Source organism: Rhincodon typus, chromosome 23 (assembly GCF_021869965.1).
Source record: "Rhincodon typus isolate 14 chromosome 23, sRhiTyp1.1, whole genome shotgun sequence".
Classification (NCBI taxonomy): domain Eukaryota; kingdom Metazoa; phylum Chordata; class Chondrichthyes; order Orectolobiformes; family Rhincodontidae; genus Rhincodon; species Rhincodon typus.
The window spans coordinates 28,533,539-28,559,910 of NC_063354.1; the positions used below are offsets into that span (position 1 = coordinate 28,533,539).

Sequence of the window (26,372 nt, forward strand, 5' to 3'; positions counted from 1 at the left end):
GTAGCACTTATGTTTCGAGGTATGCTAAAGAAAATGCATTAAACTAAGAGGCCCCAAATGTTAGAAACCCTGTACAAATGTCATAAAAAAGAATTCTCATTCCCGAGTATGAATGTGTGTCATGTCCTGAATCATCTTCAGGTTACACAAGGAATTAAATTAAATTGATCTTGGAATAACAAATTAGGGAGCAATCAGTTAAGGGACAGTCAAGCATTGAACAATGGGTCAAGGGACACAGAGTAGTTGATTTCATAGAGTTCCGTAGACTCATGGCCAAAACCTAATCAGTTGAGATTAGCTAGATAAGCATAAGAAATGTGTTTAAATTTGTCAGCAAAATAGAAACCTGCAATAATATTGGTTTGGCAACAATGCTTTCCACTGTTGTCAACATTGAAGTTTAAACTATCGGATCAGCAAAATTTATGAAGAATCACAAACAACGTGATCGCCAATAAATGGTTTACTCCACTTGAGACTAATTGATGAATCCACAGCAGATGTAACTTGGAGTTCAACAGAGCTTAGTGAACAAATAGCTACAACTGATTCAAGTCTGACTTTAGATACTGAGGTGACTTGGAAGAGAGAGGGTCGAGCAAAGAAGTTCATTTGCTCATCTTCCCAGGAAGAATCTTCAGTAACAATGACAGATTTTGTGCCCAAGTAAAAAGTAATCCTCAAACAGCAGAACTGAGAAAAAGAACACATTGATTTCACCAATAATGTATGGTGAAGGTGACTGGTTACTGCTGAAGGGAAATGTTTACTTATTTCAGCACAGATCTTCCAGCCATTTGAAAAATCTGCTGACAGATTCAAGATGTGCCTACAAATCCATGGAAACCACCAATGAGAAAGGCCAGCCAATGTCCAATTTGGGTACTAAGGAAAAAAAAAACTGGATGTTTCAACAAAGCAGCCAGCCTTATGTAAAGGAAATGCATGGAATTAAAGATCTTCAGGCTTCAGATATTGCAGCGACAGGGTAGGATTCCAAAAGTCTTCAGCCTAGAAACCTACCAACCTACCAAGTCCAAAGAGAATGGGAGAACGTGAAACCTCTAGGCCACCTAAATTTGTGATGTCACAGACCTAGGAGGAAATGGGGGCAGTGGTAAATATACACAAATATATGTTAATGGGAGAAAGCTTGAAGGGAGCTGTTGTATAAGGGTGTAAGGATCTGAAAGGGACAGTAACAATGTCCTAAACACCACCTACTGTACTAGACTTGTGGGCAGAATAGCTTAGGATCTCAAAAGGAGTAAGACAATGACATCTACATCCTCCCCAAAGTCTGTAATATTGGTCACAGTGAAATTATAGACTTTTAACTAATTGCTAATGTGCAGTCAACTACACCTTGTTCAATACAAGAACATCTTCTAGATAGATCAGTAAATCCAGAACTAACTTTTTCTAGTTACCATGCTAGACAAAGCAGGCCCCAGATCCCTACCAGGGAAGCAGAAGGTGACAGCAAACTTACCCCATTGTGTGATACTGATAGAGCCGTAGCCACGAGGTTTACAGCACAGAAAAAAGGCTCTTCAGCCCATCGGTCTGCACCAGTCAAAAAACAGACTGTTATCCATACATCAACCACGTCTCCAGAAGATTTAAAAAGCCATGGTGTTACTCCAAGAGGCATTTCTATTATCTGTACCAGTTTGTGCTAATTTTCTGGTGCTGTGCTCTCCATCAAAGAAAGGAAAGCATACATTTTTACACATTTGTTTCATTCTGCCTTTAACTTTTACAGACAAATCATTAGCTTTAATTGGAAATATTAATTAATAATCACATCACTGAAAGGCTGGAGATGGACAGGCTTGTGGTCAATCCTCGGTCCTCCATGGTTTCATAATGTTTCCCAGACCCCTTATCTCCCTCCTTGGGACTTTTCACAATGGACACTGTATTCAAGAACATTCCTTCCCAAACATTTGCCAGCTCCACCGTGTTAACTGCCAATGAATTAGATACTTGCCTCTCACCTAAGGACCTTTGAAATTCCTTATTAACCTCACTACAAGAAATACTAAAGAGTATTGATTTTTAGTAATTGTTATAATATCAGATCCAGCAAAGTTATGTGGTTACACCTAATGTTAGAATTATTTAGCTAACATGGTGTGAGCAGTTTCTTACCCTATTTACTGGGCACCCCTATCTTTATCCTTGGATGTCTTACAATGTGTTCATTCAACCCACATTCCAATGTCTGCTAGTTTCTATACCTTTGATTCATTTGCCCCTGTAATGATATGGGGACTGCTTTTACTGTCTGAGATTGGTTTACTCTCATAATTTTATTTGAATCTTCTCCTCTAATGCTTTTAGTGATTTTTTTTTGTATATAGGTGAATCTATAACTACTTCAGAATCTACATCTATGTATATTTGAAGGATCTTAATTAAAACCTATGATTAGTATTGTAACAGATTGACTAAATAATTCAAGACAGATTCACTAATTAAATGTAGTGTGATATGTTCTTCTCTATGCCTTATGCATAAACAACTGCAGCTGCACATTCTATCTCAGTTCTGTTAGCTTGGGTCTACAAAGCTACTATTGTTTCACTTGTGAAGACTACATTAAGCAATTATTTTCCCAAGGTCTCTAACTCCTGTCAGCCATGTTCTGCATTAGCCATGGACAGCTGTTGGCCATAATTGTGCTGCTCAATCATAGACAGCCCTGACATGGAAGCGAACAGCCTCAGGAGTGGGGGGTGGAATTAAATTATAATCACAGTGAAGTTCTCTTTACATTTATTGTTCATGTTTAACCTGATGCCATGCAACCACATGGGGTCCAGAGTCAATGTTGTGGACCCCCATGGCGACACCCTCCAGCCTATGTACCATTGTGCTACCACTATCTTTTGGTGGGACAGGACATACCCACAGATTGTGATGTCTACATCAAACTGTTGCTTGCTTCGTCTGTGGGTCAGCTCTCCCAGCTCTGGCACAGGTCCCTGATGTGAATAAGGTGAATTTTGCAGAGCTAGGTTTTCCATTAAATAAAACCCGAAAGAACCGCAGATGCTGTAAATCAGGAACAAAAACAGAAGTTGCTGGAAAAGCTCAGCAGGGTCTGGCAGTGTCTGTGAACTAAAGTCAGAGTTAACGTTTTGGGTACAGTGTCCCTTCCTCAGAACAGTGCTGAGGAAGGGTCACCGGACCCGAAACATTAACTGATTTTTTTTCTTCACAGATCGTGCCAGACCTGCTGAGCCTTTCCAGCAACTTCTGTTTTCATTCTAGTTTTCCATGATTGTTTCCAGATGCTAGTGGAGTGCTGTATGGGCTGTCCAGTTTCATTCCTTCCTGACTTTGAGCATTGAGCGACTTACTCAGCCATTTCAGGCCTAGCCTGTCAGCCCAGTTCCAGACAGTGAGGCTATTGGGAATCCTGGTTTGTTTCTCCATGAAAACCGTTTGAGAGTGGGGCTGAAGAAAAAAATCCCTGAAATGCAGCCCAGGGTGAAGCCTGCTGGAAATTCAAGCTGCAGGCATCACAACGCTGCAACACTATTTTGCACTTCTATTGAAGGAAACCAAACCCTTGAGTCACAAAGAACGTCAGGATGATGACCCTCTGATTTCCCATCAGGAATTGGAATCTCTTGCATCTTTAACCTTTTGACCAGAGGATGGAATCATGTTTTATGAATTCACTATCGCCAAACTTCACTTTGCTATGGGTCTGGAGTCACTTGTAGGCCAAAGCAGTTAAGGACATCAGTGAACCAGATGAGTTTTTAACAACAATGATTTCATAGTCACTATTTGACTAAATTTTAAGTCTACTTCCTTGACTCCAAAGTATCAGCCTAGATTACTAGGCCTCAGACATTACCTCTGTGGTAAAGGATAAGTGGGGTTAGGAGGGGCAACCAAGTTCAGACAAAATTACCAAACACTGATATAAGACTGCAAAAAGGTAAACATAAAGAATCATTTTATTTATTTGTACTTCCAAAAATTTCAAAAATATGCTTATTTATTAATTTAAACTACTGCAACTTGAAAAAGTCCAAAAATGTTGCATCCAAACAGGCTGCAACTACTGCTTCAGTTCCACTGACAGAGCCTAGGACTAGCTGAAGAACATTCCCAAGTACTTATCCTCCACCTATTTGGAACATTTAACTTGATGAACCACAACATTCCCCTACACCACCTGAGCCATCTGTCACTGAAGACTTCAACCAGCCCCAAGATAGGATTATTCCAATTCTCATCCAGTGAGGCATCCAACTGTCCTCCCTCAGACCAATTACATGCCACGTTACAGTGCTCACACGAGAGTGAGAGTTTGAAGTTACCCACACATTTCAGGCAAGACTCCTGAACCTAGGGATTTACATGCAGCTGGGTTTGAACTAACCTCCCAGACGTGCAGGACAGCACAAAGGCCCTTTTTAGCAATTAACTCCTCATCCCATGTCAATTGCGTAGGAAGCCAATTGAAAATTCACACCCGATTTCAAAATCCCCAGCTTCTTAATCCTGTCTATTTCTGCTCTCTAAATCCCTGCACGCCCTGCCCTCTCCATCCATCCTGGCTTGTCCCACAAAACCTTCACTCCACCACAGGTGCCTTCAGCAAACTAGGTTCCAAGCTCTGGAACTCCCTACTCACAAATCTCTTTGGTACTCTAACCTGCTCTCCTCGTTCTCAGTAGACTTTAAACTACATCCTTGATCATGTTTTTGGCTACCTGCCCTAAGTACCTCTGACTTGATGTCTGTTTTCCTTCACACTTCCTGAAACTTTCCCATGAAGTCCCTCAAGACACTTTTCTATGTTACATATTTTTCTCTCTATGTATGAGCTGCTGTTGTTGTTGATCCCAGAGCCTGAGGAACAGAACCAATCGAAGGCAGGGAGCAAGTGACTGACTTCTGGTAGGAGATTGGTAGTTGGAGGAGGAGAGTGGGCAGCAGCGTGTCAAGTAACGCTAGCCCTTCCCAAGAACACCGCAGCCCTCTGGAGAGAAACAAGAAAAGAAATCAAGCTTGTAATTGGCAGTAAGGTGCACATTTGTCCTGCCTCAAGTTAATTAAATTCTAACTTACAATGCTCACACCTGTGAAGCTTCTCACAAATTTTATGTAGGACCTATTAGCCAGCAGTCTTCCACTACATGAGCTATAGCTAGATTTGTTAATTTCTGGTTCACTGGGAGCATTCTAGAGACCAGTAAGGTGAAAATCATAACCAGTACATTCACTATTCCCAAAACCACCCTTTTTTAGATGTAAGCCATCAGATATTTAAGAATTATCAGATTTCAGTCTCTAAGTTGTTGCAATAATTTTGACCTGCACATGTTATTTGCCTTAAACTTCTCACTTACATTAACTCCTTAGTTATACTCTATTTCTGGTATGTAACTTGTCTTCTGCTACAAAGGCAGGCACAGCATTTTGTTCAACGTATTTGCCATTTCCTCATATCCTATGACAATTTCACGTCTTGGCTGCTAAAAGGGCCAATGTTTACTTTAGCTACTCTCCACCTTTTTATATACTTGTAAAAACTCTTACAATTTGTTCTCTATTCATGACTCATTTTCCCTTATTTTCCTGGCAATATTAGTTGTGGGATACAGGAGGGTTAATTGGGTTTGGCAATATTTAGCTTCATTGTTGAACTGCTTATCAATATTCATCATTCTTTCTTCATCCTCCTGAATTGAGAATGGCCATTTGAGGGGCAGTATTGGAGGGCTAGGACTGTCCATTACACTATACCAGAGGGGACAGGGAATAGAACAAATTCCACAGAAAAAGAATCAAGATTAGCAAAGTCACCAGTAATGATTTACCTGTCGTCCAGAACAAGCAGCTGTTCCTCTAGATACTGCTTCACTTCTGGCGAATTCCCCACTGCCTCCTGTAGACTCAAACCAGGTGAACACTGCAACCAAAGCTGGCAAACAGAAGCTTTCCAAAATGAGTCACAGCTGGAGAGAGAGCAGCATGCTGATATCATACAAAACACTTCCCATCAATCGCAGCTTCTCTCCCATCACCCTCACTCATTCCCATCAGTCTTCACACCTCTCATCTCCACCCTCTCCCATAACAACTTTGATCTCTAGGGCATCTTTAATAGAGCAAAACATCCAGAGGCTTCATACTAACGTTCTCCATCAAAATGTGGCACCCGCTTACCTGAGGAGACATCAGGACAGGTGATTCAAAGCTTAGCCAAAGGAGCTGGTTAAGGAGTGCTTTACACGAGGAGAGAGAAACAACAACTTTCAGCAAGGAACTCTAGGGTTTGGGGCTAAGGCAACCAAAGGCAGACTGATGGAAACCAGGGACAGAGAGCACAAATCAGAGGAAATTACAAAAATAGTGATGGACAAGTCTATGAAAGGATTTGAAAACAAAGATGAGAATTTTTACAATTGGAAATGTTGTCAGGCCAAAGAAAGGTATGGCTCAGCGCGTCCCAATATCTTTTAACCCCAAATACCCATGTTCCTCAATCCCACTCATCATGCTTCTCTACATTTCCCTCAACCCACATACCCAATTCTTTCCAAATTCTCCATCAATATGGAAAGGACTGTACGACAGAGAGCTGTGCAGGACTGTGTGCAGGAATAAATTAAACTGGCTTTCTTAGACAAATATGCAGGACGGGGGTATTCTCTAGTTCAAGCCAGCTGACATGACCCTTCTCACCTTCTCAAAGAGTGGCGGCATGGGGACGTCAAGTTGTAACCTGGTAACGCACTTGCCAGATTCAGAAAGTCATGTATTCAAACCTCGCTCTAGCGGACATAATCTAGACTGACCCTCCACGTGCTATACTGAGGGAGTCCTGCACTGTCACAGGTTCCATCTTACGGATGAGGTGTTGAAATGAGGTCCCATTTCCCCCCTCAAATGTATCTATGTGATTCAAATTTGAAGAATGGCAGAAGAGTTCTCACATATATCAAGACAAACTCGTGAAGAATGAAGCAGTCCATTCTGGGGCAAATATGCCAAGCCTACTAGTTCAAAATAAGTAAAGGCGGCTTTGTTAGCACAGGATGGAAAATAGCCACAATCCTAAGAATACAATATGTTTGGAGGTAGCCATTGCCAAGAGACCAACCGGGCATCCAAAATTCCAATTCAAGGATACCGTAAAAAGTGAAATGAAAGGCAAAAAAACAAATCAATAAATATAAAATGGGGAAACTCAGTTTGTCACCTCAATGCTATGTGGTGTCACAGGCCTCAAAACTGGTGCCAGACCCGAAAACCAGGTGCCAACAGTGAGCACCCACTACACTGCCAATTTGTGACAGACTTTGTTTTCCAGCATTGCTTTATTCAACTATTGAAGGAAGTGCAGATGATCTCATCTGACCTCACCAAGGTTCTGATCTTGTATTCCCATCATCCCTTGCAGATGGAAAAATGGTAATCCTGACCAATATTTATTGTTCAACCAAAATCACTGGAAACAGATTCTCCAGTCATTAGTCTCATTGCAATTTGAGACTCTTGCTGTGTAACTTGACTGCAGTGTTTCCTACATTACAACAGTGATTACACCTCAAAAGTACACCGTTATTTGCTAAGCATTTAGGAGATCCTCAGACTGCAGGAATAAAAATAATGGAAGTCTTTAGTTTAGAAAGAAAGTAAGTGCTAGGAACGTGGATTAACAGGTTAAACTGTCTAAATGGTACATTGTTTTCCTGGTATCAAAACGGAGGACGACTATACAAAACAAAGCGTTGCAAGGCAGCCCCCCAGCATGGCATTGCGTGATCTTGAGGCAATACCAAAGTGATCTCCCAGCATCATGCACCTAGAGATGAAGCCCAACATGGTCTGCAGCCAAGGCCCGGTGCGGACTGGAGACTCGGTGCCTGATAGGTGATCTAGGTTGGAAGACCATTGTTCTGAACTTTTATTTCTGTTATGCTGGACTTCTTATTTCTGTATTTTCTAAGATCTTGTAACTCAAGAAGCTGTACCTGGGTACCTTTGTACCTAAGTTGGCACTGTACACGGCGATGTATAAACTTTCCACTGTACTCATTTGAGTAAGTGACAATAAAGCCAATTCAATTCAAAATGAAGCATGCAAATCCTTCATTGAGAAAAGAACTATCGTTTAGGTGTCAGCTGAAGGACTGCACCCAACTCCGGGAGCACTGAGTTTTGGCAAAGATGTGAAAGCTTTAGAACAGCTGCAGAAAAGGTTTGGTTCCAGGGATGAGAACATTCAATTGCATGGAAATGGTAAAACAGGGACTGTTCTCCTTGGAGTACAGAGGGAAAGGGGAGGGGTGATGTATCCATATGGTTCAAAATAAGAGGGGTTTTAGTAGCTGGAGAGAATCTGTTTCCATTAGCAGAAAGCTCATTAACTCAAAAACAAAAATTTGAAGTCATGGCAAAAGTATCAGAGGAAAGGAGATTTTTTTTTCTTTGCAGTGACGTATGATCTGGAAAGGATGTTTGAAAGGATGACGGAAGCTAATTCAATGCTAATTTGAGAACTGAATATATTTGAAAATGAAAGGTTTACAAGGCAATAAAAATAGTATGTGGTGGGACTAACAAAATAGCTACCAAATAACCCAATGAAGCATTTAGAACAGACTAGACTCTGTTCGTAGTGTGAGAAACTACGATTGTGCAAATGTGAGCACAAGCATGTCCACTGTGTAAGCACACACAAACATTGGCATTATCATCGCACTCAGGCTCTAAACCAGTCATCTCACATCAGTTGAGGGAACAAAATCCAGTCAGCATCTATCTGAACTGTTGCTGTGTACAGTGATCAAACTTTAGAATTTTGCTCATTTATTATTGAAAGTTATAGCAATCAGGATCAACAGATTTAAAGAATTCCCATTCTTAATTAATTACCTGGTGCGTAATTCCATCATTCATTCGGAGTCCCAAAATTAGCATTTCCTCCAATCTACAAAAAAAAAACACAAATAAACAACCCAAGTTCAATTATTTTGCTTGCTAAATTGAAGGATTTTCATGCTGGGAATATAATACTTTCCACATCAGGCAGCTAATACGGCCAATCACTCCCAATCAGTTAGGGTACAAGCACAGTACTGCCCCTTTGCCATTGTATCCATCAAACACTCCTTGGGCATATACAACACAGGTCTGATACAGTAACACTTTCTGTACCCTGTTCCAAATTCTCAGGGGGTAGGTATGGTCAATTATTTCTCTGAAAGGTACTTAATTTATATGTGGCCAACACATACTCACATCCAGGAGATGCTTGGAACTGTTTTCAAGGATATTTGAGAAGCTTGAACCATTCAAAATTCAGAGAGATGCTGGAATTAAGGGATAATAATCAAGCTGGAAAAACTGTGGGAAATGACAGTACAGCACCTCACAAATTCACAGCTTAATCCACCAAGAAGGGCAAGGGCAACAGATATATGGGAGCACCTCCAGCTGCAAGATCCTTCCGCCCACACCAACTCCCCTAAGTCACACACCATCTTAACTTGAAACTATATCGCTGCTTATTCAGTATCACTGGGTCAAAATCCTGGATCTTCCCTTCTAACAGCATTGTGCATCTACCTACACCACAAGCATGGCAGCATTTCAAGGTGGCAGCTCACCACCATCTTTGAGGTCAACTATGGATGGGCTACAAACTACAATGATAACTCCCACAACCAAGGAATGATAAAAATCAAACAAATCTATTTTTAAGAGAAGTTGTGAATAAAATAATCTATTAGTATTTAGTGGTTGAAATGTGAAAACCAAAATGCTACACTAGTCAGGAATATCAAGGAACAAAGGGAACTGGTAAGGAGAGATATAGATACAGAGTAGTAAATAGTAAGATATTACTGGGGCCAGAATGATATAGTAATCTAGTCTAAATTAACCTGGCTTGTATGTGGTAAAGAAGGTTGGGTGAGCTGTAGACGTAAATAGCAAATGGCAACATAACATTGCAGTAACTGAGGAATCCTGGCTGAAGGAAAGGCAGAACCAGGTGTGAAAAATTCCTGGATAATGGTACTCCTGAAACTGAGAGAAGGAAAGAAAAGGAGGATGGGGCATTATTGTTTAAGGGGAATGCTGCAGAGCTGGAGGGAGAAGATGTTCTGTCATGGTTAAGGGCAGAATCTATTTAACTGGAACTAACGAACATGAAAGGTACAAATCACATTGCAGAGTAGTCTAGTAGCTATTAACTAGTGAGAAAGGTGTAGAGGAACAAATTTGCAAGGACATTAGAGAGAAATTCAAGAATTATAAAGTAGTTATATTGGGGAGTTGAACAATCCCAACATAGACTGAAATACAGTTGTATAGCGGACAGAGTTTCAAAAGTGTGTTCAGGAAAATTTCCTACATCAATATAATCCCAATTCAACAAGAAAGGAGATATTGCTAAATTTGTTTCTTAGGAATGAGTTAGGACGTTTGGATCAAGGGTCAGTAGGGCAATATATAGGGAGTAGTGATCGTTGTATCATGAAGACGAGAAGCAATCCAATACAAGAATAATAAAATTGAAGACAGCCAATTTCAATTAGGTTAGAATGGATCTGACTCATGAATTAGAATGAAGGACTGGCAAGCAAAATGGTAACAACATGGGGGCTGCCTTTAAAGAGGAAATAATTTGTATAGAAACAAAGTGTCTTCCCACAAGGAGAAAAGATCGAGCAAACAAACTCAGTGTTCTCTGGATGACAAAAGAGATCAAGTGAAATGAAGCAGAAAAAGCAAGCGCATGGCAGAGGTCAGGTGAATACAATACTTAAGAATCAGGTTCAGTAAAGAAGGCTCAGAGGTGAACTGTAAAAGCAAATAGGAGAAGCAAAGAGGCAGTCTGAGAAGAGACTGGTAGCTAATATAAAAAGCAATCCAAAAGTCTCTTATAGATGTAAAAATAGTAAAAGAGCAGTAAAAAGGAGGAGTGGGGTTGATCAGGGACCAAAAAGGACATTTATGCATAGAGGTAGTGGACAAGGCTTGTTTACTGAATATTGTGCACCTGTGTTTAACAAGGAAACTGCTGCTACCCACACCATGGTGACAGGGGATGTACTGTGGACATCTGCGCACAAGTCAACTTTTGAAGTTTTGAAAATTCCCACCAAGGAGAGAGGTCAACATTAATGCTGGGTAAAAAGCAAACAGCCAATATGCTTGTGGGGGATTGCAATTGAGAGATGTCATCAGCATCTGGCAGAAGAGTGGATGTGTCTATATATCTGGGTTTATATACTCACACCTCTTACATATTTTAAAAGAAGACTGCTTTATCACTTTAAGGAACTTTAAGCTAAAAAGCTAAGCTAGTATACTACACAGAACTGTGTGGCTTGACCTTAGGCTGCTTCACAGAAGTGTTCTTGCAGAGAAGCACAGACACAACAAGCTGAATGGCTTCCTTCTGTGCTGTAACCATTTTACTAATTTTCTATTGGATATCTTATATCGACGGCCTTCAGTTTTTTTTCTACCCCACAAGTGGAAACAAACATTCTTCTTGCATCCACTCTGTCAAAACCTTTTATAATTTAAACAGCTCTACTAAGCCACACCCGAACATTACATTTTTCAAAACAGCCCTGATTTATCATTCTTTTCCTGATATATCCCCATCCATTTCTGATATCAGAGTTCATTCTGTTTCTTATCCTGGGATGTGTTACTGAAAGCCTTGCCTATATACCAGGGATCTGAGTTATCCTTGTTCATCCAGAAATAATGGAAACGAATGACTCAGATCCTGTCTTCGACTGGACACACACTTCTACTTTCCAGTAGCTATCACTGGATATGGAAAAGGGTCAAGAACTGACGCCAAATGCAGCATCCCAACTGAAATAATTGAACTGGGAAGAACTTATGGACCTTGTGGCCTGTGTGGTTCAGTATCTGTCTGAGCCATCAGACAGACATTCATGTCTGAAGTGTTTAAACTTGAGACAATTGTGTTACATTTAACAACAGTAGCAGCAGTGTGCACTACCTACAAGATGGACTGCAGAAATTCAAAGATCTTTAGGCAGCACCTCCCAAACCCACAACCACTTCCATCTAGAAGGACAAAGGCAGCAGGTACATAGGAACACCTGCACCTGCAGGTTCCCCTCCAAGCCAATCACCATCCTGACTTGGAAATATGTCGCTGTTCCTTCATTGCTGGGTCAATTCCCTGCCTAAAGGCATTGTGGATCTACCTACAGTAATGCAGCAGTTCAAGAAGCCAACACTGCCACCTGCTCAAGGATAGCAAGGAATGGACAATAAATGCTGGTCAGCCAGAAACACCCACAGCCCACAAAAGACGAAGAAAAAAAGCACATGCAGTTGGCGGAACCTTTATTCAGATGGGGGAATGGAAAGAGGTTGTGCCGCTCCTCCATGTGACCACCTGTTCTAAACAGTCGATTTAGTTATTCGCAAAACAATTGCTGACCAGTCAACCTAAAACACACTCACATGTCCAACTTCGTCTGCTGCACTCGCTTCCTGGTTCCATGACCAAACCGTCTCACTTCCCGGAGCCAGTCATCAGGTTCCAGGGTCTGTATCCTTGCCTCTCGCAGGGTCTTTCCCTCACCCCAGGGGATAAACCTGCCATGGGCACCTGGTGAGAGATAGATGTGCATTGATATAGCTCCTTTCACACCTCTAAATATCCTGAAGCCCTGTTATCTAATAAAGTACCTTTGAAGTGTAGTCACTTGGAAACAGAATGATCAGTTTGAACCTACTTGACCTCAACCTACTGGCAGATGCGTTTATCCATGACAGTATTGGCAAGAGTGACTACCAGTGTCCTTGGGATGAAGTTCCACCTTCACACGGAGGATACCCTTTTATACATGGCACTGGTAATAATGACATTGCAGTAGTGTGTACATTATAGGTATCCTTATTTAAGGCAGGACCAAACGTATTGGAAGCAGTTCAGATAAGGTTTAACAGACTAATACATGTAACGGACAGATTGTTTTATGAGGAAAAATTGGAGGCTGGACTTGTATCCATTGGAGTTCAGGGAAACAAGAGGTGACTGAAGCATATAAAATCTTGAGGGACCATGACAGGTTGGATGTGGAGAGTATGTTTCCTCTCATGGGAGAATCTAGAAGTAGAAGTCACTCTGTAAAAATAAGGTGTCACCCATTTAAAATATGGGATGAAGTGTGGCCTTTTACATCAAGTGAGCACAGGCATCAGTATCATCCGATGTTTTAGCTGATAAACAGCCCTTTGATAGCACAGCACTGACCTAAGAGTATACATTGAGGATGAGCACTCAGGTTTCTACAAACCGAAACAACCAGAAATATACATATTGGCAAGGCTCTAAAGCCCTTCAACAATGTTAACACTGAACTCCACATTACATAGTCCCCACTTCTCATTAAAATGCTGGAGGCACACGTTACAGGCTTCACCCATCCTGCAGCACACAGGCTCCTCATGAGGACACTGTGTTCACTGGGCTCAGTCCCATAAGACACAATGACTGGGGCCAGGAATTGCATGGGAAGGGCGGACTGGTATGTGGGAGTAACAGGTGCTACAAGACTCAATTTCTAAAGCTTGTTGTTGGTGAAGGTTAAGGTTCTGCTGTGGGACCACGTCCAACACAACCTGACCTGGGTTTGTTAAACCTCGTCCAATAGTGAGCTACCACAGGGGAATCATTCAGGCAGGCTCAGCTGGACTGCTACTGGAAGCTGAAGTTGGAGGGTTTGAGCTATAGGAAACAGCTGAATAGGCTGGGGCTGTTTATCCTGGAGCGTCACAGGCTGAGGGGTGGCCTTATAGAGGTGTACAAAATCATGAAGGGCACAGGTACACCTTGGCTATTCACCCCTTTTTACCAGGGTAGGGGAGTCCAAAACTGGAGGGCACAGGTTTAAGGTGAGAGCGGAAAGATTTAAAAGGGACCTAAGGAGCAACTTTTTCACGCAGATGGTGGTGCTGCCAAAGCTGGTGGTGGAGGCTGCTACAATTACAATGTTTAAAAGGCATCTGGACAGATACATTAATAGGAAGGGTTTAGAGAGATACGAGCCAAATGCTGGCAAATGGGATTTGATTAATTTAGGATATCTGGTCAGCATGGACTAGTTGTACCAAAGGGTCTGTTTCCATGCTGTAAATCTCTATGACTCTAGAGGGCAAGGACAGATGTGTACTGCCTCAGCCTGGCTCCCCTGCATTACAAATACCCCAAGTGTAACATGCAGTTAACTTACGTTGAAGTGAATAACTAACCTGGGCCTACGCCAAGATACTGCCTTCCTCTCCAATAACCCAGGTTATGCTTACACACAGCTCCCTGGGAAATAAGCAAAACATTGGTAAGCAACATAACTGCACAGGGGATTATAGCAGCTCCAGCCTGTAGCTCACAGACTAGATCCTCTGTACAGACACCGAGGGAGCAATGAGATGAGAATTAGAATAGATCAGGAAGCTAAGGAGCAGACACCCATTGTGTGTTAGAACGCCATTATTCCACTGGTAAGAGTATTAATGGATGGAGAGCTAAGGTCGGTACATTTCAGAGTGGTTGTTTCCCCTTGTTGGAAAGTCTATGACTAGAGGGTGTAATCTCAGAATAAGGGGTCACCATTCAAGACAGAGATCAGAATGAATTGTTGCTCTGAGGGTAGTGAATCTGTGGAATTCATTATCACAAACGGCTGTAGAGGTTGGGTCATTAAGTATATTCAAGGCTGAGATAGAAAGATTTTTTTAAGCAGTGAGGAAATCAATAGATATGGGGATATGACAGAAACATCCAGCAGAGAATTATCTTATCAGCCATGACTGCATTGCATGACAGCAGACTCGATGGGCTGAACGGCCTATTTCTGTGCCTACATCATATGACCCACAGCCATTGCTCAGAGTTCTGTCGTTGAATATACCACGTAACTGAACCATCAGTGTTCCGGCATCCACATCCTCTACCAATCTTTACGGCCAATACAGGTTAGATACAGGAGTAAAGGTCTCTTTACACCATCTCATTAATGTACCTCAATCCCTTGGCCTTTATAAATAATCTGCTAATTGCCCCTTAGCAGGACAGAATTCGAGTACTGCTGAAAAAGGAAGGTTTTTCATCTTGTATTCATCAGGACAGATGCAAGAATGCCAAATTTCAAAGGAAACAATACTTTGCACCGCAAGAGAAGGGCGCTGGTTACTTGGCAAGTGGACCCTGGTTATGGCATTGCCAAGGAGAGTGCACCAGGGAACAGCTGTGTCTCAAATCTTTGTTTAAATTCACAAAAGGAAAGTCAATTCTGATTGGTTGAAGTGTTGTGATGGGAAAAGAACCGCAAACTGTTGTCCCCAGGGTTTTGTTTAATTGCAAAGGGCTCAATGTCTGGACATATTCTGTTTGCAGATCTGGTGTAAGAATATATTGTAGGGTCTAGGAAGTACAAGTGGGCTACATTGTAAGCCAGCTGATGAACTGAAATTTGTTATTATAACAATTCCTCGCACACTTAAGATTGTTCCACAAGTGTTTCTGACATTAAACATCACGTCTTCAACATCATGTCCCTTTCTCGGCAACACACACATCTCCCAATTCCTGGTTTGCAGTTGATGCATTCTATTTGAAAAGCAGCCCAAGTGACATCCCTATTTAATGGGCCCAAACAGCAATAATAATCAAACTTCAAGTAACCCTATTTGGTAATGCACACAGAATTACATTGTGGACTTGAACACAGTTCCCAACATGTTCAGCACACTGCTTCACCCAGATTCCACTATTACCTGCCACCTCTTACATTTTTAGCAAAGTTTGATACTTCGTATTGAAGGAATCCTGCCTTTTCCAGAATTCTCCTTGCTACTTGGTACATTTCTGCCATTTCCTCTTGCTCAGGCATGCTCAGAACCTTCTCCAGGACCTGCCTGTAAAGAGCTGTTCCCCTCTCCAATGTCAGTTGATAGAGTGACACATGATGATCACACAATGCTACCAGTTCCTCCAGCTCTTCTTCCCATGATTCCACACTCTGACCTGGGCGCCCAAATATGATGTCAACAGACGTGTCACCAGGAAACAGTTTCCTGGCCTCCTCCAGGCTCCAAAGGGCTTCTTGAGCCGTGTGGTCTCTTCCCAGAATCCTCAGATCACGGTCACATAAAGCCTACAGTTAAACATGAGAACAGTGTGCACAATTATTGTCTGATGGTAGGCTGGCTATTGAGTTACTGATCTTCCACAGGCAAGGTCTGGCTTCAAATCTAAGCGAAGACCACGTTCTGGGACCTGCGCATTACAAACTGCCCCCTCACATCCCGCAGTGGAACACGATCGTACTAAAACAGTAAGGATACCCTCATTAAACTGGTTGGACCTTTGTTGGAGTGGAGCAGACAAGCAAGTTCAATAAAGACTAATAAAAAGAGATTCTTTGGCCCCTCACTGATTTCATCTCTCTCCCTCACTATGTTGTAGTTTCTATGGTCAATACTACCAGGTTTCTGTTATTAGTACTAGAGCATAGCACAACGCAGCAGGTTATGCTGGCACTCCATCAACCTTATTGACTATATTCCTTGCACTTGACATGGATTCCAAATCCATCCTACTCAGTCTCACTTTTGCCTATTGTCTGATCCCTTTTTCTGAAGTATTCTGAACTCTAGAGTGTTTGTCTCTTCAACTTTGTAATACATCAGGTTCCTCTCCTCTAATCCTGGGACCCTCCCCAATAGAATTTGTTAACTTTCCTGCAATGGCATTGCAGCCAGTCCTATTGACCAGTCCCACTTGAAAACGTTCCCTCTTGTCCCAATATCCCTAAATTTGAAGTTGTCCCTGCTGCAGTATTTCTCCAGCCTTTTGATGCCCTGTTTTATCTACCATTTCCACACTCATTAGTGCAAAAGATGGAGTAATTCTGAGATTACTATATTTTGAAGTCCTAGATTTTAATTTTCTTCCCTAATTCCTAAAACTCTAGCTGCAGGACTGCAACCTTTTTCATTCAAAGGTCATTGTTTCCCATATGGACTACAATTTCTGTACTTTCTCAGTCAAGTCCTTCACTCACTTTCAACGTGCAGTTCTCATCATCTAACATTCACTTATCAAATCCCCAAGCCTTTGCTGTCTCTAACTTGACTCATTTTCTCCACAAGGCTCGGATATATTTGAGACTGCACTCCCGCAAAATATCACCATCTTCAGGAGTATTCAGCACTGAAAGCTGGTGGAAAATGTCACACTGAGGGCTTCTGCACTATCTACCTCTCCTTCCCTTGCTAGATGGTCACCCATTTATTGCCCTTATGAACTCTGAAAGTGCAGGGTGCCACCTCCTGTGTTCCAGGAAATTCTCAGCCAGATTCTGCACTGCCTTCTGTGACAATCTCACGCACTGTGAACTTGACTCTGAGTAAGTAGAGTCACTTCTGACACACATGGTTATCCAGGGGACACAGCCTGATGTTCCCTAATGGCAAAGGGACTGCTAACAACTGGTTTCAGCCTGCTATTACAAAACATTCAACTGAGGTAAAGGGTAAGGGGACCTGAAGACCAGCAGAGTCGGCACCTTCGGGACAAAACAAGAGAAAAACACAGGGATCCATCCCGTCTTGCCTTCAGACACACAGCCCAATCTCACCTGCACCCCAAGAGACAGGCGAGTGATCCCAGCCTCCTTGAACTCAGCCAGCCTGGAAGCTGAAGCTGATGTGGGGTTGGCCTCAATGGTGACCTCCACGTTGTGAGGGACACGGGTCACCCTGGCAACTGTTTCCAGCACACTGGCGATGGTGGACGGCCGGGCCAGGCTTGGTGTTCCCCCACCGAAGAATATCGAAGTGATCCTGGAAAGTGAATAATGATGTGAATAATAACCCAGGGGGTTACTGTCTTTAGAGTACTAGCACTGCGCCCCAGTGGCCTGCTTTGTTTCTCACACCCTGCTCACTATCTCAAGGGTTCACTCCCTCATTCCCATGATCCCTCACTGTGTGCCAGTGGATTCAGTGTGAATGCTGACAGACTATTTGAAGCAGCTCAGTGACTAGGTCCTCCCCTCACTCACTAACAACAGGCACTGGCTTGTGATTGGCAGTGGAAACTCTTGGTGCCTGTATATTCCATAGTACAGGGGGACTGAGAGTAGTTATTTAGCCATCGAGCTGGCTTGCTGGCTAACATCGGTGTTCTGCTACTCCAGACAGCTGGAGGGGATCTGTCAGTAATGAGTGGGGAGTGGGTGGGGCAAAGGGTTGACAGTAAGCATGTTACAAAGAAGCAGGACATCTTTCAATACAGAAAGGACCATATCCTCTGATATGGAGCAACACAGAAGCACGCTGTAAAAGAAGTTCTACACTGTATCTAACCCTGTGATTGATGGGACAGCGTAGAGCGAGCTTTATTCTGTAGCTAATCCTGTGTTGTACCTCCCCTCAGAATGTTTGATGGGACTGTGAAAAGTGCAGCACTCTAAGGGAGGAATTATTCCCCAACAGCACTGTGGAACAACCTACTCCCCACCCATTGGTTCAAGGTGGCGATTCACCACCACCTTAAGGGTCATGAAGGATGAGTAATAAAATCCGCCCCAGCCAGTGACACCCACATCCAGTGACTGAATTAAAAAAACTTTCACATTTGGATTTAATGTTCTGATTCCAAGCTGAGTGTACAACAACTGACTCAAGCTGACCCCATCCCATATTCACTTACTCACACCTAATCACTGCTTCCTGATTTCTAAAAGGTGTACCATTGTTCCTTCAGCCTTGATGTGCGGATCTGTCCCTCGTCTCAGCCCCTAACCCACAGCCCCATTAAACTTACTCCTTCACTTGACTGACACTGAGCAGGGTTTCTGTCTCTCGTACAAGGCCATCCCTCATGGCATCATGATCAACACTAGGGGAGACGTACTTGTTAAAGTTGCAGTATGTACACCTTCTCTCACAGAATGGCCACTGAAAAAGAAAGCACATGTTAACGTAAAACACTTCCCTCCACTTATGCCAATGACCCAGGCTCCTGTAAGATAGAGATGGCAGACACAGATCATCCTCTCACTCCTCCTTCAGCTATGCAGGAACCCGATTACCCCTCAGTGGGTAAATACAGCACCAGGGGTGGTACCTTATTCACACAGACCAGGAAAGTCCTAGCTAACTAGCCACTGTCATTAGTGACTGCAGTGCCCCTGGATCAGGGAGCAGCAGATAGGTTATCAAGCAGGAGGCTTACTCCTGATCATCTACTGCCTCCTGCTGGTTTCAGGGTGTACCGAGGACCTGGGATGTGTGGAAAGAATGATGCTGAGCTTCAGATCAATGGCTACTCGCTAGTGACTAAACAAATGGGAAGACAGACCAAGTAATTATCGGTAGTCAGCCTAACCTTATTAGGAGTAAAATTATCAGAAAAATTTACGAGGGCCAGGTTAAATCTTCAATTACAATTAAAAAATTTATCAAGACAGTCACAGTTAGGACTTGTCATGGAAGGTTGTGCCTGACTAACATGATTGTGAAGTAGTAACAAGGAAGGCTAATGAGGACAGTTTGATTTGGTCTATTTGGATTTCAGTAAGACCTTTGACAAGGTTCACATAACAGGCTGGATACGAAAAGTAAATTCCCATGGGATCCAAGGAAAAGCGGCAAGCTTGTTCCAAAATGGACTCAGACAGAAAGTAAGGATAGTGGTCAATGGGCATTTTTGTGACTTGGAAGCTGTTCCCAGTGACGACCTGCGCAGCTCTGTGCTAACTCCTTTGCTTTCTTATTGTGTACATCAATGGTTTACACTCCAAACCAGAAAGTGTGATTATGAATTTGCAAATGGTTCAAATAGAGCTAATGGGACTGACAATGAAGAAGAAAGCTGTTGCATAAAGATAGGGATCAATGGATTGATAGGCAGAACAGTGGAAAAAGAAATTCAATCTGATAATGCATTTGTGGAAGACTAAAAAGGCCAAAGGGAACACACAATAAATGATAGAATACCGCCAGATATTGAGGAACAGGGGGAACTTGAAGTGCATAAATTCCTGAATATTGATGAAATCTGCCATCCTTACCTGGTCTGAACTACATCCAGAATCACAGCAATATGGTTAACTCCTAACTGCTGTCTGCAGGGGCCTAGCAAGTCATTCAGTTCAAGGGCATTGAGGGATGGGCAACAAATGCTAGCCTTCCCAGCAAACGCCTAAGTCACAGGAATTAATAAAAAAAAAGCAAGGGCAGGTCAAAAACTGGTAATTCCACAGCAAGCAACTCATCCCCTGACTCTCCAAAACATGTCCGTCATCTACAAGAATAAGTCAGTGTGATGGAATACTCCCCACTTGTCTGCAGGAGTACAGCTCCAACAACACTCGAGACACTTAATACCATCTGGGTCAAAGCATACTGGCATATCATCCACAATCTTCAGCATTCACTCCCTTCACACGATAAACAGTGGCATTTGTGTGTTCCATCTACAAGATGCAGAAACTCATCACGGCTCCTTCAACAACACTTTCCAAACTCATGACCTCGACTGTCTAGAGGGACAAGAGTAGCCGACACATGGCAACTGCACCACTTTAACTGTTCCTCTAAGTCACTCCCAGTCTGAATTGGAACTATATCATCATTCTTTCACGGTCACTGGGTCAAAGTCCTGTAATTCATTTCCTAACAGCCCTGTGTGTGTACCTACACTACATGGACTGCAGCAATTCAAGAAGCCAGCTCAACACTGCCTTCTCCACGGCAATAAATGCTGGCCTTGCCAGTAACACCCACATCCTTTGAAAAAAAAAATTAATAAAACTCCATCAATCCCTGAAGTGAGCCAGAGAGGTAAAGGTTGTGACCAAGGCAGTATATGTATCATCAAATAGCAACAGCTTCAAAAGACAGCATTTGGCCCATCATGTCTGTGCTGGTCCACTGCCTCGCCTTTTTCGAGTAGCATTACACACAGAATATTTCTCTTAACACAATCGAAGAAGCAGGAGGTCATGCTAAGATTGTACAACACACTTGTGTCTACTGTGCCTCAGTTGGTAGCACACTCACCTCAGAATCACAATGTTCTCATTTCAAGTCCCATTCCAGTTCTTGAGCCTAAAAATCTAGAATGACACTCTAGTGCAGTATTGAGGGAGCACTACACTATCAGAGGTGCCATCTTTCAGATGACCTGATAAACAAATAATCTGGCTCATCAGGTGGTGGCACAATTTCAAAAAAAAGCAAAAGACTTATCACTGTGGTTAAGTAAAGTAGTTAACCAGCAAACAACATCACATTAACCACGTCAATACTACATCAGAGCCATCTGGGTGCAACATTGATAAAGTAGGAAGCACATTTGCTATGACCACACTTAATAAAGTACTTCAATGAATTGTGAAGTACTTTGAGATCCCAATGGTCCTGAAAAGCATTATAAATGCCAGTCCATCTTGCAGTTCGTGTGCTGTGTACAGTTCTGATACATTACAGAAAGGGTGAGGGTACAAGGAGCTTTATGAAGAAGTCAGCAAGAATGTAGAATTTTATCTGTGAGCTGGGATCAGATAGATTGGGATTGTGGATGAAATGAGATAATATATAATCATAGTGTATAGAATTAGGAGGGTCCTAATTAGAAGCATGGGCTATTTACCTTACAGTGATCCAATACATTTAAAATAATTGTCAGAGAATTAAAAGGTGGGGAGGGTCTGGAACTTACTGACTGAAAAGGTTGAGAAAGCAGACACTTGCATTAACATTTTTTTTAAAAATCACTTGGATATGCACCAGAGGCACTGCAACCCACACCATTACAGACCAACAGCTAGAAAATTGGATTAGGCTGGAGGATAACATTTTGCAGTCGGATTAGATAGCATGAGTCTCCTTTAGTGCGATACTTTTTTTATATTCTTCAAGTGAAGACATGACCCCACACCCCATTGCCATCACTCACATGAACATATAATGAAGCTTGATGTAAAGTGGCCTCATCCAGATATGCAGGTACGTGCCCCCCAGGTACCCCCCAGCCTGAGGTTTGTCCTAAACTCCTAGCCAGAGGCAGAGACACAAAGCAGTTTATGGCCAGCCGCAGAGCATGTACCAGGCAGCAAGCTGTACTAGGGAACAGCATGCTTGCCCCTTTAACCACAACCACACACGCAAAATATTCCGATTCTCCAACACCCCTTCACTTTCTAACTGCAGCTAAAGAGACTGCAATCCAACAAGAGGGCAGGCAATGAGCAAACAAAACCAGTCACTCCCTGCACCACCACCTACTGCCCCAGAACAGCATAGCAACCTGAACAGAAACAGATCTGCCGATGCTGGAAATCTGAAGCAAAAGCAGAAGTTGCAGATCTGGCAGCGTCTGTGTGAAGAAAGCAGAGTTAATGCTTCAAGTCTGCTGACTCTTCATCAGAACTGTTCTGCCAAACCTGCTGAGTTTCTCCAAGCAATTTCTGTTTTTGTTAGCAATCTAAACAGCCCTGGCTGGAATCATTGTGAAGTGATGTATCGGCCATTCCCTTTCATATTCCACTCAGTCTAAGCCCACTCATCAGTTCAAACCCTTCAATAATCCAATCTAATCCCATGCTTTGTCATCATCCCATACTTAGTCATCACCCCATGCTCATGTTCCACTCAGCTTAATTTCATTCTGCTGCTGAATTCAAACATGTAAACTTTAATATTGTACCCATACCATTTATTAATCCACCAAATAACATCATTCTGCCCTTCATTCCCTGTAGTTTTTTGATATCCCACTTCATCTAACCACATCCTGCTGCTCACTCCCAATCTCCTTCACTGATTCTGTCCACATTCACTCTCCTGCTCACTACTTTTATACGACGGTAATCTAATGCCATTCGTCAGATAAATTTTCATTAATATTAATATCCAGCCCAAGTAGCCTCAGTCTTAATTTGGTCCTCTTATGGAGGCAAAGGGCAGGATTGGTGGGCACTACTACTGATGGGAGCAGAACCAACTAGACACTGAAAATAGTGCCATCTGGTGTATTGATATCCCATGGCAGTTCCCATCACTGGCGACTCTTATTAAAACAGAGACTGTGGGAAACTGTCTGCTTTTTGAGGCCAATTACAGTTGTAAAGGAGCTCTTTGAGAGCACTTTGAGAAGGAAAAACTGGTTTGACTCATCTTGTATACCTCAAAACGGAGCTCTAGGATGATCAGCAAGTTCAGTTCCAGATGTCACGTTTTTACTACTTCCATTTGCTGTGAGAATTTAGTGGGTGACGCATGAGTCGCAGCTTGGGCAGGGGCAGACCAGATACCTGGAGGCAGCAACACAGTGATGAGCCATTCATGCCTACACTATGATATTATGTGGGCGCATAAAAGATAACCCAGCTCAGATGGGCACAGCCATTGGCACACCTGTGTCAGCAGGTGTATAAAGATTGCAGGAAGAGTACTCTGTACACACTTGGGCACTGCAGAAAGCCATCATACTCCTGGCACTATGAGGGCAAAAGAGAAACAGAGAAACATAGAAAATAGGAGCTGGAGTGGGCTATTTGGCCCTTTAAGCCTGCTCCACCATTCAATATGATGATGGCTGATCATCCAACTCAGTGCCTTGCTCCTGCTTTCTCCCCATGTCCTTTGATCCATAAGAACTATACCCAACCCTTTCTTGAAATCATTCATTCAATGTTTTAGCCTCTAACACATTCTGGGACAGTGAATTCCACAGCCTCACCAGTCTGGGTGAAAAAAAATTGAGCTCATTTCAGTGCTAAATGACCTACCCCATATCTTTAAGAAGTGACCCCTGGGCCTGGTCTCCCCAATCTTTGGGAATTCTTTGCCACATGCAGTTGAGGCCAAAATGCTGAACCTTTCCAAGAAGGACCGTTTTACCTTCACCTCACTCAATCTAATCTACTGTGTTCGCTGCTCACAATGTGGTCTCCTCTACATTTGGGAAACAAAGCATAGACTGGGAGACTGCTTCGCAGAACACCTGCATTCTGTCTGTAAAAAGACCCTTAGCTTCCAGTGCCCGTCACTTCAATACAACACCCTAACCAACATCTCTATCTCGGATTTGCTGCAGTGCTCCAGCAAAATTCAGCACAAGCTGGAAGAACAACACTTCATTTTCCGCTTGGGAACTCCATAGCCTTCTGGGTTCAGTATAGAGTTCAACAATTTTAGGGCTTGAGGCAACTTCTCCCACATACTTACCCCAACCCACACATACAAAGCCTTGTTATCACAATGTTTGCTATTACACACAACCCATTGTTAGCCACTAATAGTCTCAATTCATAGCTATCATTCTCCAAGGCTGACCACTATCCAGTCCTTTGTCTATCCAATTGTTCTTCTCTCTCTTTGGGTTCTATCTCTCCCGATCATTTACTCCTTACCCTCTCCTCCCACCCCATCTTCAGCATACAATCAACTGTTTCCTAGCTACCATCAGTTCTGAAGAAGGGTCACAGGACCCAAAACATTAACTCTGATTTCTCTCCACAGATGCTGCCAGACCTGCTGAGCTTTCCCAGCAATTGCTATTTTTGTTTTCTTCTCAAGAAGCAATTAGATATAGTATTTAGGGTTAAAGAGATAACAAAGTGTCTGGGGAAAAAGCAGGAATAGGGTACAGGCAGTTGTACTCCCAATATCCTTTGATCCCTAATAACTATGTCTAACTTTTTCTTGAAATCATTCATTCAATGTTTTAGCCTCAGACCACTTTTTGGGGCAGTGAATTCCATAGCCTCACCAGTCTGGGCCAAAAAAAAATTGGGCTCATTTCAGTCCTAAATAGCCTACCCCGTGGAATTCACTGTCTCTGAAAGCGGTCTCTGAAAGCTGTCTCTGAGGCTAAAACATTGAATGAATGATTTCAAGAAAAAGTGGGATATAGTTCTTAGGTATCAAAGGATATGGGGAGTACGACTGCCTGTACCCTATTCCTGCCTTTTGGACAGTCTTATGTGAACGGGTTCTGTTCGGGAGTGTGTTCGCCAGTCAATTTGTACGCAAGTCAGAAAACAATGCAGGACAATATAAAAGAGTGGTTCATAAGTCCAGTAAATATTCATATATTGATTCTTTAAAATTATACCCCTGTATGAGATCATGTTTGTAAATCGGGTACCCTGGTACTGTGTTGGTTTTTCGGCCATGATCATTTTGAATGGATGTGCAGGCTCGAAGGGCCAAATGGCCTACGCCTGCCCCTATTTTTGACGTGTCTGTATTTCTAGTGGTAGAAGATTGACCACTAGTGAATCCTAAGAAGAACAGGCATTTGTCTTACAAAACAAGGTGTAGTTTAGTGTATGATAACAACAGACAAAAATAGTATAACTCGTTAGACATAACTACAACTATCAGGAGCCAGAAATTGCATTTCTATCGCCATCAGGACCAAGTACTAGACAGCAAATTCTCCACCTAAACACAATGTTGCAACATCAGCTTGGGTGCAGGAAATGCAAACTTCAAATTTAATTCTTTCAGGACCATTGACTTTTACAATAATAATTAGTCCTGCAGCACTCAGTTTGAGCAAAATCACTGTTGTATGGGGGTTGGAGTCTATAAACTCAAAGAAAATGAACTGGAATTTTACTGGCAAATGTTCAGAGCTTTGAAGGAATTTGTACCTGGAATCACTGTCATACATATTTTGTGAAGTGTTTAGTAATTCTATAATGTCTATCTTTATTGTCCTTTAAAGTGTAATTTATAATTTGTACTGACCACAATGTGCCCATTAATTAGTGTCTAATTTACCTTGATTTTGGTTTGATTGTTAAATTACAAATTATAAAAAATGAAGTCTTATCCATTTTGATTTCATTGCAATTATCCCGTAATTTCATTGAGAAAAGTATCATTGTATATTCAAAACCGAAGAAATCACTGCTGCCAATATCTGAAGTGATTCAAATGGCCATTGCCCGTTGCATTTGAACAAAACGATTTGCAGCTTTCACTTGAAGAAAACAAGGAAGTGCAGAGTCATGAGAAATCAGCAAAGTATATAATTATGATGGACCTTAAGTGGTGCAATGATAATGCAAGAGACACATATGTATGCAGAAAGATTAATAAGTAAACAAAAAATCTACCGAAGTCTTAAGAGATTGTGTGTATCTAATATGTTCTAAATAAGGTGTTTTAAGGAATGCACCTTGGAATTCAGAATCAGTACTTGTGTGACAAATGCTTTGTGAATCCCATACACACAATAAAATGGCGTGGAGAAAACAGAGTTAACGTTTCGGGTCCAGTGACCCTTCCTCAGAACCTGA

General features: G+C 42.3%; 1 protein-coding gene across 3 annotated transcripts; it reads right to left on the reverse strand.

Annotated features, from left to right (window-relative positions):
• Positions 1 to 3,962: 3,962 nt before the first annotated feature.
• rsad1 (radical S-adenosyl methionine domain containing 1) lies at positions 3,963 to 22,283 on the reverse strand. 3 transcript variants are annotated; one of them, XM_020529718.2, is made up of 9 exons: positions 22,016 to 22,283; positions 18,878 to 19,011; positions 17,688 to 17,892; positions 15,837 to 16,202; positions 14,299 to 14,362; positions 12,505 to 12,652; positions 8,917 to 8,971; positions 5,853 to 5,956; positions 3,963 to 5,011 (listed from the first exon to the last, which is right to left on the reverse strand). In XM_020529718.2, the coding sequence occupies exons 1-9, from the start codon at positions 22,193 to 22,195 to the stop codon at positions 4,846 to 4,848; spliced, it is 1,422 nt and encodes a 473-aa protein (XP_020385307.2). In that variant the 5' UTR covers positions 22,196 to 22,283; the 3' UTR covers positions 3,963 to 4,845. The 3 variants fall into 3 exon arrangements, with proteins under 3 accessions (XP_020385307.2, XP_048466934.1, XP_048466933.1); XM_048610977.1 differs by having other exon boundaries at positions 18,968 to 19,011; positions 22,016 to 22,273; XM_048610976.1 differs by having other exon boundaries at positions 15,879 to 16,202; positions 22,016 to 22,273.
• Positions 22,284 to 26,372: the final 4,089 nt, after the last annotated feature.

Coding starts and splice junctions, on each gene's coding strand:
- rsad1 (XM_020529718.2), bottom strand. CDS start 22,195: ATGCTGTTCCCTAGTACAGCTTGCTGCCTGGTACATGCTCTGCGGCTG. Junction 19,012..22,015: donor AAGCTTCATTATATGTTCAT/GTGAGTGATGGC, acceptor TTTCTTTTTCAG/TGGCCATTCTGTGAGAGAAG. Junction 17,893..18,877: donor AGTGTCAGTCAAGTGAAGGA/GTAAGTTTAATG, acceptor TTCACTTTCCAG/GATCACTTCGATATTCTTCG.